Genomic DNA, 13,652 nt, shown 5'->3' on the forward strand with positions numbered 1-13,652 from the left:
CTAAAACCTGTATTATGATGATCTATATTAATATGTCCCTATGCTTTATGTAAGAGCTCTTTGAAAGTATAGATGTTTAAAGTATGTGTTTATAAATGCCAAAATTCTTGGAATTTTTTCTAAATAGATATAGCAGTGGGATGGGGGTAATTTTTACCAAGTGTGTTACAAATTAGTTCTGCACAGTCATCAAGTGCCACTCCAATCCCCACCCTCTGTCTGATTTGCTGCTCTGGTTTATGTTTCCTTCCCTGTGCTTCCTGCCCAATTTGCTACTTTACTTTCTGCTTCCTGCCTTATCTGCCACTGTGCTGCCTGACCCCTTACCAATCTGCTACATGCCACATACAGAACCTGCCTGCACCAGCTTGTGGCATCAATGCCACATGTTGGCCTTGTCTTACAGTATCTGATGGCCTACTGCCATAAAAGTTTAAGCTGTAAGATAATCAGATAGCAAAAATTAAGGAAGGTTAGTCAAATCTTCAGTGGTTAAATGCCAAGAAAGTCACAGGAGCTAGTCACAAACGTTGGTGATTCAATAAGTGGCTTTCTTATCTGTGTCAGTGGCCTATGTGATATGAGAAATAATTTTTGTAGGAGATGCCTTAAAATTACTTTAAAAGATGTAATGTTGAAGGTCTTGACTCAGGCCCCACTCCTCTAAAGACATCTGCACATGCTTAACTTTACACCCTGTATATAGTCCAGTTGAACTCTGAATTTCTCAGAGGACATAAAGCTAAGCATATGCATAAACTATTGCACGACTGGAGTCCAGTTGTAGCTATTAAATAATTAAAGGCTGTTTCCTTAAAGTAACATTGTCAGATTTGGTGTTCTGGACAAATTTTAAATTTGAGTAATTACATGTTATTTATCTTAACTTCTTCCCTATTTTAATGGTATGTTTCTCCTCTGGTTTACTCTGTTTTGTGTGTAGCTACGTATGTTAAATAACTGCCACATATCACATTATGAATGGCTACAGATCGTTGTGATCCCTACATATATGTATTGGCTGTATCTACATGTGCAGTTAATGTGAAGTAATCAACTCTGGAGCAGTCGGAGCCAGAGTAAACTACTCCCAGGCACAGTGTCTACACATGTACCTGGGACAGCAGCAATTTGAGCCAGGGCAGAGCAGTTTATGCCAGGGCTAGGCTGGCAGAGAGTATGGGGGGTCAGTGGCATCAGGCAGTGGAGGGGCTGGTTGGGGCATGAGGGTGCCAAAAGTGGCTAGTCTGGCACCCTGCTACCAGGACTAACTAGGTTCAATTTACACCTCTGGTCAGTGTCTACACTTGTGTTTAACTGCAGTTAATTACTCCACTGTAAAGTAGTACTGTCCCTGACAGTACTATCTGACAGTGGCATAAATTAATTTGCTGTGGCATAATAGTGTAGCAGGTATAGACAGTGATACTTTACTCCACTACTAATTTAACTTTTAAGAGGGTAGTATTTGATTTGGATTCGGCCCAGTTAGGGGGACAGTGATTTGATTAGCTGATTCGGATCACTGTCCCAATTCAATTCAGTCGAATCTGAAGATTCGATCCTGAGTCGGAGAATCAGCGATTTGGCTACAGACACAGCTTTCTATGTTTTTTCTATGTACCTTGATGTACTAGGCATGGCTCGTGAACAGAAATGGTGGGGCAGATGGAGTGGATAGAGTACTTCCAATCCACTTCTGGGTCTGTCACCGAGCATGCGGGGGACCCTCCCTGCACCTCCCTGGCTCAGCGATCAGCCACAGGGGTACCCCAGGTGCCCCCCCCAGACCCGGGAGGCACCAGTCGCCGAGCTCGGGGGGAGAGGGGGGCGGGGCCTGCATGCTCTGCAACGGACCCAGAAGGGGACCAGAACTACTTCTGGTCCCCTTCTTGGTCCACCACTAAGCACATGGGGGACCTCCCTTGTGCTCCCATGGCATGCTCCATCTGCCCCACCATTGCAGCATTCATGAACCACGCCTGGTATTTCACGGAACACAGAAAAAACATAAAGCTGTGTCTATGGCTGAATCATCGAATGTCTCTGAACCTCTCCAAATCGATTCGGAGGCTTCCGATTCGATTCGGAGAGATTAATGGGTCTCCTGATTCACTTCTAATTCAGAGATTCAGCCGCCAAATCGGGCCAAATCTCCTCCGAATCAAATCGGTGATTGAAGCTTTGCACAGCCCTACTAATTAGTCTATTTGCAGTTAAGCACATGTGTAGATGTACCTACTGTGTGTATATTAGCTGCAGATTGTTGTCAATTTTTGATCACTTAAGTTTACATATTTGGAGTCTTATCTTTAGAAGAACTGAGTATTAATTTGAAATTAATGGGAGAGGTAGCCCCACTGAGTACCTTTAAAAAATAGGTCTGAGATTAGGTCCTTCAAGACTGGAGGCCACACTTGAAAATTTGTGCTTCTGTATCTTATGAAGTACTTCAATTAATTAAGTAAGCAAAACACAGTAAAAACAGGACTGAGGTATGTAAATTACTTCTTGTATAATATTCTCTCTCTCCTTCTAAGAGGCTTTATCTTACTGATTCACATACTCTGGCCCTGGACAGACGTACCATTTGAAACACTTCATATGCCTTTGAAGCACTTAAAAGAGGAGTGAACAGATGTATACCTCCAATGGAGTGCTACAAAAATGGCCAAGTGCTCCAAAAATAACCCTGGAGGAAACCAGCGATTAGTTGAAAGCATTTCATTCTGAAGCACTTCCGGTTACATCTGTGCTCTACAGAGAATAACAAGTTTCTCAGTTGTCTTGCATCCCACAAGGCTCTGTGTCCCACAGGAGGAGGAAGGGAGAGCAGGGCAGACAGACAATGAGCACTCTCCTTTGTATTCAGCCTTTCCCAGGGTTAGAAAGCAGGGATTTCTTCATGCCTCTCCGCCTCTGATTTCCTGTTTCCAGCTAGGGGACACAGGGTCTCTTGGACTGGTAGGGAGAGGAGAGGTAGGATGAGCTTCCAGTCTCCTGGTTCTGGTAGCAGGGCACATAGCCATCTTCAGCAATCTTGCATATCTCTCCATCTCCAAAACTGGACTGAGAAACAGGAGAGCCCTCACGTTGGGGAAAGTAGAATCATAGGACTGAGCAACCCCTTTTTGCATCCCATGTTCATAGCCTGAAGCAGTCTAAATTTCAAGTTCTCCTAACTGGAGTGGAATTTGAAATGCTTCAAATGTATAAATGCCCAAGTCCTTTCCCTCCAAGCCTATCCCAACTTGCTATAGTAATATTCCTTGTACAAACTCATTTCACAGACCCAGCCCAATGGACTGAAGCAGTAGGAGGGAGTAATATGAATGTGTTACCGCCTTGCACAGTTGGTATGCAAACCATAGGAGATTTGGGGCACATCCAGATGAGTGCAGATATTTGTTTCTCCAGGGACAAGTAGCAGTGGCACAGTGCTACTTGTCCCTGAGGAATGCCCATGCCACATGCGCTTTGGCACATGGCAGGTTACCCTGGGTAGGGTAGAGGAGGCTGAGGCCAGCAACTGTGCTGGCCTCAGGTCCTGGGGGCCTCAGGAAGCTACACTGCCAGCAGGAAGCCTGGCCAGCAGCCAGAGTGTGGCTCTGTCTGGCTGGGCTCCAGTTTTGGGTGGCATATGCTGCAGTCATGTGTGCTACCCCTTTTGGCATGGGTGTTTTTGACCCCAGGGTCTCCCGGGGTCAACCCTTCCTCCCCCCACTGCAAAGTAGCAGTGTGGGGAATGCCTTCATGTGTGGTATGAGGCATTGTAGACGGGTCTGAGGTGCCACATACTGCACATCTGCAGTTGTCTGGATGTGCCCTTGGTGTTTTTATTTAAAGCCTCAGTTGCTGAAATATCAGCTGTCATAAAAAAGTAAATTTCTAGCCTTTCTGGTTCCAGAGAAAAGCTTGAAAATATAAAATATATCCTAAACTCTCAGGGCCAGAGAGCAAATACAAAGAACATACATGTACATTTAAAAAAAGTTTATGCTTTTAAGTCATTTTCGTATATTTTGAATGCTTGAGGTTGGTAATACAGAGAAAGGGAAGAACAGAAGCAACAAACTGGGAGCAGAGAGGGTGGGACATCAGACAATATGATGAAAAATGAGAAGAGACTTCAGAGAAGGAGAAACAAGCAACAGATCCCAAGAGAAAAAAAAATCAACAGAGTTGGGTTGAATGGACATAGGGTGATGTTGCTCTAGCCTGTAGGAAAAAAATTTAAACAGAAATGCCTGTCAATATTTCAGGGACAAAAAGAGACAAAAAATGTTTTTGTGAAGGGAAAAAATACTAGATGTCTACGTATGTAGGGGTATATCTTTGAGTGTATATGCATAATATCATTTATTTCTTCTCTTCATTCTGCACTTGTTATTCTCTTCTTTCTCAGCTGTCGCTAATTATTGAGCAGCTAACTTCCTATGAATGACCAAATCAGTAAATCTGATTCACATCCTTTTTCCTTTAAAAATCTGTTAGATTTTATTTCAGATGAAGTTGCCCTTTTGGAATACCTAATAATTTAATGACTTTTTCTGCTGCATCTGGCTTGTAAATCTGCTTTTTTCTCACTTACACCACTGTAATTTTATAATTTCAAGGAATGATTACTGTTCTACGTCAGAACAGCAAAAAATGATTCAAGACTTCTATGTTAAATGTATGTTAAACTACAATAGGAAACCCATATACATTATCTCCCACTAATATGTTAAAATTGTTTCTTTTTATGACAGAATGGTGAAGCACACTCTGAGGTCATCAGAATACAGACTAGTCAGAGAGAAGATGAATATTATGCAAGCTACATTAAAAATGATAGCATTTCTGAACAAGAAGAAAATGGAGTAAAAAATATTGTAGGCCATTCTTCTGACATTGATAAAGTACAGGCAAAACAAAGTAATGATAGCACTGAAGAGGCAAATAAAATAATTGCTGAAGGTATAAATACTTATAAAGACAGTGTATGACAAGAGCATGATTCAGTGCCCTAAATCAATGTTCTTGTCCAGATCATATTGAAATGCTTGGTGTCTGTAGGTATCAGTTTGTGTAAAATTTAGTAGAAGCCCAATCTCTCACACAGCTGCTTGGCACACCAGTGGTATTTGCATCTTGCATCATCCTTTAAGCTGGCATAGCATGTTGTTCTCTGCATACCAGCATGAGGCACATGGTTGTATTTTGAGAAACTCTGATTGTCCCCGGCTCTTGTAAAGGAGCATTGTCAGGCAAAGACTCCCCTTCTTTCTGTACGCTCATGCACAAGCCAGGAATACTGCAGCTCTGTATGCAGTCACAGCATCCCCTCTTTATAGGTTCCTGTAACAATATTTTCTTATTTTGAACCTGGCATGAAAATATCAACCTTCAAAATGACTGCATTAGAAAGTCAAATTATTAAGATCTTCATAGGTACTTGCTGAATCATCTTTCTTGTTGTCTAATAGAAATAACATTGGAAGATACTTCTAATTAATACTTTCTCTGATTACTATCATGCCTTAGCTTTTCTGTGTTGTTCAGTCATGACAAATTAATGCCATATTTGTTTGATATGACCACCATCCCTAGATTAAGCAGATGAATTTTATTTAATGTAGGCAGTTTTAGGTTAAAAGGATGAATAGACACACAATTGTGCTAGTAAACCAATCATGTTATTTTATATGCAGAGTGAAAACATAAAATTGAATATATGAATATATGTTATAAATTAATTTAATGAAAGCTTTTTTTCAATTATGCTGACAAATATTCAGTTGGACAGGACTTAGAGTGAACCTGTACAGTTAACACGAACATAGGACAGTGAGGAACCTCCTAGGTCCTCAAGGCAGTGCCCTGCTTTTGCAGGTGTGTCATCATGTTAACCCTTTCGTAAACTTAGAGCTATTTGTCTTAAAAGTAGATAGAGTCTTTTGTGCCCCTGGTACTCCAACTGGGAAAACTATTCCAGAACTTCTCTTCTTTGATGGTAAGCTTCTTCTAGTTTCCTGCCTAAATTTATTTATAACTATCTATTTGTTTTGAAACTGGAAAACAATGTTAGCATACAGTTCTCAGTTTAAAAAGCATAACATTTGGTAAATTTTCCTAATACAATATTGACCCCTCAGAACTTTCTGATAGTTAGAGAAAATTACAACTCTATTTCACGTGAGAAAAATAAAAACTAAAATGCAACTATGTCCTACGTATGCAACTATGTATGGATTGCATTTTGCCTATTACTTTAAAAATAATGCATTATTTAGCCATTTATCTAATTATAGCACACTCTCATATTTTTAGATTTACAAGTTCTTGAAAACTGTTGTATAATTGAAGATAAGCCTATTAGCCCTTGTGAAAAAAAACAAAGAGAGGTTTCTTCTCCAAGCAAAACCTTTTGCACAGATGTTAATTTAAGTAATCAAGGATACACCTGGGAAATATGTGTTGCTGGGTGCAAAGAGGTTGTGAAAGAAAAAATGTACTTGGAGAAAAGCATTGTAAATGCAAAAGTAAAAGCCCAGGACAGCCCCTGCTCACCAACAAAGCTCCCAGATGAAATAAGAAAAATGCTCCTAGACAATACTGAAGCATCAGGTGTCTTCAATGAGGATGCTGGTCAGCAGACAGGCTCCAGCAAGCATACAGCTGGCAGTACTACAAATGAATTAGTTTGTAACACAAATGATAAGGCAGATATCACACCCACACAGTATGAAAAAGATGTCTTTATAAAGGATATACCTAACAAAGAGTGCAGCTTTGCTCTAGGCACTGAAAAAGAGTCTGCAACTGAGCGTACCACAAGCACTCCACAAGCTAAAACAGAATTTAATTTTGCCATCTTGTCTCAAGCTACAGAAAATAATCAGACAACACTTCTGAAATGTAGTTTACAGGACAATGGCAAGTTTTTAGATGACAAACAATGCAAAACAGAACAGATACAACTGTTAAATCGAAGCACCAGTGGCATTTCCTCAGACACACCTTCATTTAAACAGACTCGTAAAAATGTTCAAGAGAGATGTAATGATGAAAATGCAAGCAAAACTAATGAAAATTGTATGTTAAACAGTACTTGTGATACAATAATTGATGCTCCAGTTCAACCTACCTTTTTTTGTGATAATGCAAGTGCAGATTCTGGCAACACAAACGAAAAGAATACTAATAATATATCTATGATAGAGAATGTAAATGTAGGTACTGAAAAACCAGATACATTGACAAAACTGAATGATACACAAAGTGACCAACCTGAGCAAGACACTACTGAACAAACAGGAAATGCTATAAATAAACATGTTTGTACAGATGTGATTTTGCCTTTAAACACTGAAAAAAATTGGTCAGCCCAGAGTGATGATTTTGAAATTGTACATAAACAAAATTTCACAAACAAAATTACCACAGTTAAACACATTTCCTGTGAAAAAGATCAATTAAATGATACCCAGATTTCAAACATTAAAGGAAGACAACCCTCTATGATTAATGATAATAATGCTGTGAAGAATACATTGTTAAAAGAGGAAAAAGAGTCACTAAATAATACAGTTGCAGGAGCAAAATTTGCTGAAGGTCACCTGGAAGAATCATGTTCTTTACCCATAAGGACATCTGGAGATTTAGAAAACAGAAGTGGAAGGTCATCCTTTGATCTTTCAACTTCAGATAAAAAAACTGAGAAAACTCCAGTAGACTTAAAGTTTTTAGATCTCGGTCCTTGGTCAAAAGTAAATCATGTTGAAAGTCAAACAATGAGGGCTTCAACTTCCAAAGCACCTTTTCTTTTGAAAGAGAAACTATTATGTCTATCAGAAAACAAAGAGATACTTTCTTCAAAACTGTCTCATACTCTGAGTGTAAATGCTGTAACGAAAGAAACAGGACTAGGTAAGAGCAATAATTATTTCCATTGTGTTTCTTTGATCACTTAAACGGTAAAGAAAAAATGTGGAAAAAATTCTTAAATATGGAATTTTCTGTTTAATTAATATTAAATAATATTAGAAACAAAAACTTAAGCCTTTTGATATTTAATTTTGTTTACTAACATGAGATTCTCTTATGTGGACAGATGTAAACAATTTCTATATGTTTATCCGTTTATTTGAACAAATAAGTTCATCTCTTCCATTCCCCTGTCGAACAGGAATAATGCTATGACAACTAATTTAATTTTTATAGATGTGTTCATAGTAAACATCAGCCTTATTGCTTAGAGATGAAGGCATTAGAGTGAAGACCTAACATGGATACCTGCATTGGCAATGCATCGGAAGAGGGCATGGGTGGGCACATGCGAACCCAGACTTCTGTGCTGATGGTGGGGTGCAGGGCTGCAGCCCAGCAGGAAAAAAAGGCCCAGCAGCAGCGTGGCTGGCAGCAGCAGTGCAATTTCTGTGCTGGCCACAGGGTGTGGGGCTGCAACCTGGTCAGAGTCAGCACCTGGCAGCAGCAGGGGTGGCAGTGGTGAAGAGTTGTAACCCACTGCCCACACTGTCAACACTTATGCATCATCAATGAATACCTGTATCCTTGCTAAGTGATCCTGATGCTGGGTAGAGTCATAAATCAACTGTCATTGTTTTTTTTTCCACGAGAGTTGAGGGTCTCACTCTCTTTCCAAGTACCCAATGCACGCTCAATGCCAGTTGTGGATCAATTAGTGCCTTTTAGAACTGAGTCCAGCTAGTTCAGTTATTTTACTGTATGTCACTAATTATGCCCCCAATATCAGCTGAACATGGCAAAAATGAAAAAGGAGAAAAATGTATTCTTTGAAGCTTTGGAAAAGGAAAATAAAGTTTAAAATAAAGGCTTTTTCAACTGCTACTGTCACAGTTGGTGATTATTCCCTAGCAATATTGTGTATGCACAAATTCCAGGAAGAGTAAACATTTTTAAAAACTCTCTCCTAATAAAACATGAAAAGTAGTAAAGCAGATGTCATACATTTAATTTATTTTGCAATAAACTTATGTAGTACATTTTGATTACTTTTTTGGGAAATGCAGTGTAGAAACTCAAAATAATCTTTATCAAGATAAGAAAGATGATTTTTGTTTCCACATTATGATTACTTTATTTGAAGAAAAATAATTATTTTATAGTAACCAAAATTGTGTTGGTTGCTTCAGAAAAGAAATAAGAGGACCTAAGATAAAATACAGCTTAATTATCTAGATGCCTGAGACCCATTGACTTTTATCATAAAATATGTTGGTGATTTTGAAATGCTACCCTTAATAACTATCACAAAAAGTTTACAATCATAAAAAGAGAGGGGGGAGAGGGAGAGAGAGAGAGAGGGAGAAAGAGACATGGATAGGATGTGACATGCTTGAGCAATGAAAACTGTAAGGCAATAAAAGCAAGAATAACCTAGAGTTACAGAAATAAGGTAATGTGATTATATAGACTTGTTATACATAAATTGTCATGTGTTCCTTATATGCATTCCTCTGCACACCCATGCATACATGTGTATAATTTTGGATTCTGTTTATTGATCTATACCAATATTTCAATGGTTGAGAAATAGAAAGTGAATTCAGAAATATTTAATTAGTCCTATATGGCCCTTCCACAGAAGAAGAGGCCTAAAGAGGAGGCCTACAAGGAGAACTGGTGGATCATTCCATGACTGATTTGTGTCATGCTTTGTTCATGGAATAAGCCATAGGTTTATGGCTTAATCTGAGTTAGTCTGATATTTCTCTTCTTATAGGAGTATAGGATTTAGTACATAGGATCAGTTGCCTATAAGTTAGGTACTGCAATGCCTAGGTTTTACACATCTGTCCCAAGAGTAGAATCTGGAATCCTAAGGGAGGCATCTGGACCTACTTTACAAAATATGGCTGTTTGGACTAAAAACAGATGTTGGATTTCTTGGGGACAAAGCCTTTTATTTTGGAATCCTACAGATTTACAAGTTCATTATCTTTGCCTAAGTACCTGTGATATACCAGGATGACACTTTTCCCCGGGGACAATAGGACTAATATGAAGTAGGTGCCATTCAAGCGGAATGTGTAAACAACTGTCCTACACCTGTTTTGATGCATGTCAAAGCCTGGGACAGTCATCCCGGGGAAAAATCCAGTACATATTTTTAGCTGGTGAGACTAATTGGTTCAGAGAGATATGACCTTTTTTATACAACTATCAATTTTGTCAAATGCTAGAACAAAAGTTCATGCCCCTCTGAGGATAAAAACAAATGACTGGTTTACCCTGGAAAAAATAATTTTATTGAAGGATGCTAAAGCCTGATTGTTTTATCTTATGTACCTGTCAAAAGCATCATGGGTACCTGTAGATGTGCAGGACATCTGCTCTGATGCGCTGTAATTACAGTGTTGGAGTAGACAGTGTGTTGGAGTAGACTTGATTAATCGAGTCTGCTGGAGAGTGCTAATTAGCTGCTCACATAAAGTGCACACAGCATCACATGTATTCAGTGTCCCCATGCTTCAAAATGGCAGCGGGAGTGCTTTAACTAAAGCTTATTGAATGAGCTTCAGTTAAAATGCAGCTGCCCCATTTTGAAGTGTGAGATGTTGAATACATGTGACGCTGTAGGCACTTTAATTAGAGCAGCTCCCAAGAGCTTCTCTAATTAAAGCACCCCCTCTTCCCATTACTTCCAGAGCATATGTAAAGATGCCCCAAATGCTCCATACTGAAAACCAACTATGAAGCTGGTTAAAATAAGCCAACACATGGCTTCCTTTTCACTCCCACAGCTGTGCTTTTCTTTCCCATTTCCAATAATTCCTATTTCTTCACCAGCCTTAAATGTCTAGCAGACATCACCATGTGGAACCCAAAAAGTTAACCGAGAATCCCTCTGTCACTCTCTCAGCCTGTAGCGTATGATTAGTGTGGCCCTGCCCTGCATGAGGTGGAACCAGACTATGTTGCCATGCACCTCATCTTAATATACATTTGGGAGGATCCTAGGACTCATGACAAGAACACCTGGTTCCAGTCATGAGTGAGGGCTAATTAGCACGATTCCTTTGTGTGTGTGTGTGTGAGAGGAATATCTGGAGTACACACACATACTGTGCGACACTGTGGTGTCACCATGGCTTGAAATGCTGTTGACTCTGCTGGGGTCCAGCACAATGAACTATATGGTAAATTTTGAGCCTTTTGGCTTTGGATTAATATCATGCACAGTGGGCATGTCTATATGTTCATTACTGTGCTTTTGTTAATGTGCATTAAATTTAGTACCTCGATTGTGTGGCACTAGAAAAAGGCACATTAGCCTATTTTGATGTGCATTAATGAAAATGAATAGTTATTTTGTGATGCTTTACTGCGCATTAAAATAGGCTGATACGCATCAAAGCACACATGTAGATGCACCCAATTTGTACAATATATACATAGGTATAAAGTGCTGCTTAAAAGTATGTTTGTGGAGTACCTCTGCTAAAACTTACATTAGTTTCTCTCTCTCTCTCTATATATATATATATATTTAATTAGTTTCTATATGTCTAAATTGATGAGTCACTCAAAATGGGGACAATAAACTCAGATTAAAGTAGCCCTCTGTGTTCCATCCTGCCCTGTCTTCAGCAGGATTTCAGATTAATGTGACTAATCACATCTGTTTACAAAGCATGGGGAGAATTGGATGTCAGGATGTCAAGACAACTCCACAAGGGGAGAATTGGATGTCAGGCTGTCAAGACAACTCCACACTAAATAGGCAGCCAAGCAGAGTTAGATAGTGGGAAAATGCTGAGGGATAGGATAGATCTTAAATCTCGCCTTCCAGGCATCTTATTCAGGGCTGTAGGGGAGGTACCTCCATCTACTTGGAAATCATCTTCTGAAGGCGGGTGCCTATACCTTTTCTTTCAAAGAACTGAGCAGGTTTCACACTTTTCTTTTAATATGTAACTGGAGGAGATGTTTGGAGCAGCAGCAGCCCTTTTATATAATAGCATAGTAGTCAATCAGAATAAGGGAACTCTTCCGGAGGGAATTCAGAAGTCTAACCTAACCACTAGCCATACGCTATTCTGGGTTGGTGAAGCAGAAACATTACACCTCTCTTGTTGAAGCTGTGTCATTTTGCCAAAAATGAATATAGGAGACATAGGACCAGAAAGAAAGTGATCATGACTCTCAAGTCTGGTGGTATTATGATTTTCTCTAAATAGGCTGATCAAAGTCAAGGACCCATTGTGTTAGGAACATGTGCTGTGAAGAGCTTTGTTAATGCTCCTGTGATTTTTCATTGCATTCTAATAAAAATAGCAATTATAGATTAAAAAGAGCAATTAGAAATGGGGTGCTTCTGTTGTGTCATATCAGGAATTTGTTTTTGTCCCAGTGCTATTATATATTTGTATTGGCGTTTTGGAAGAAAATGTAGGATCATTAGTGGTAAAGATTACAGATGACAAAAACTGGTGAAATTACATGCAATAATAGGGAAAGATCAATTGTATATACTGACCTGAATCACTTGATAAATTGGACTTATTTAAATTATGTTTTAATGCAGCAAAATGCAAAGTTGGGGAAAGAAATGGAGGTCACAATTACAATTTAGAAACAGAATATTAAATTGCAGTGACTCTAGAGTCTGAAGGATAATGGTAGATAAAATATCAGCTTCCTGTACAGTTGTTTAAATAAAAGCATGAATATGTTCCTTAAATGGATAAACAAAACAATATAAAAAGTAGTAGGAAGGTAGTTTGGTATATGGTATTAGTGTGACCATCACTGGTATATTGTGTCCAGTTCTGGTGTTCACATTTCAAAAGATTGTAGAGAATGTGAAAGTGTTGAGAGAGAGCTACAAGAATGACCAATCTAGAAAATGTGCTTTATTGAGAAATCTGTGAAGGTCAGTCCATTTATTTAATCCAAAAGTAGATTGTAAACTGTCCTGATCTACCTGCCTGAGATGTAGATTTCTGAATGTAGATCTTTCTTTAATATAGTAAAGAAAGCATAGTGAGGTCAAAAAGGCTTAAGCTAAAGAAATTCAGACTAAAGAAAAAGCAAAAATGTATAAGAATTATGGAATTAACCTGTGAAGCAGGTTAATCAAGTATGTGATGGATTTCCTTTTACTTGAAATCTTTAAATCAAAGTAAAACAGGACATTATATCTTAATCAGGAATTATGAGCTTGATGCAAATTGTTACTTGGTGAGTCCATGTCCATATACCATGGGTGTATCTACATGTGCACCTTAATAGTATGTGTAGATGCACCCCATAAGTGCTTAATGACCTGATTTTCCAAGAATGCTAGGCACCACAATTAAGGCAATGAATTTATGGATGCACAGCTCTCTGAGAATAACAAATAATTATTTTTAAATAAAGATACTTAATGGCCGACTGGCTACTAGAAGCTGGTATTCAGAATTAGTCAGTCACTTCCAGAAATGAATGTTTTACCTAGCAATTATGATTTACATTGTAAAAAGCTATGTACAATATGACAATTGGGAAAATATTAAATTTCAATAATTTGTAAAAATGTGCTTGAATTTTATTATCAGGACTTTTTCTAATAGATTTGTGAAATTATGGTAAGCAGTTGTATTTTAATAAAACAGAAACTTGTTATAAAATATCTTTCTTTT

The 13,652-nt window shown here is 38.6% G+C and overlaps 1 protein-coding gene across 1 annotated transcript in view; it reads left to right on the plus strand.

Annotated features, from left to right (window-relative positions):
• CCDC73 (coiled-coil domain containing 73) overlaps positions 1-13,652 on the plus strand; it is a 144,444-nt gene that overhangs the window by 122,846 nt on the left and 7,946 nt on the right. The window contains exons 17-18 of the mRNA XM_019476661.2: positions 4,752-4,982; positions 6,294-7,911. Of these exons, the coding sequence (XP_019332206.1) occupies positions 4,752-4,982; positions 6,294-7,911 (1,849 nt within the window). The remainder of the gene's footprint in view (positions 1-4,751; positions 4,983-6,293; positions 7,912-13,652) is intronic.

This window comes from Alligator mississippiensis, chromosome 2 (assembly GCF_030867095.1).
Source record: "Alligator mississippiensis isolate rAllMis1 chromosome 2, rAllMis1, whole genome shotgun sequence".
In the NCBI taxonomy this organism is placed as follows: Eukaryota; Metazoa; Chordata; order Crocodylia; family Alligatoridae; genus Alligator; species Alligator mississippiensis.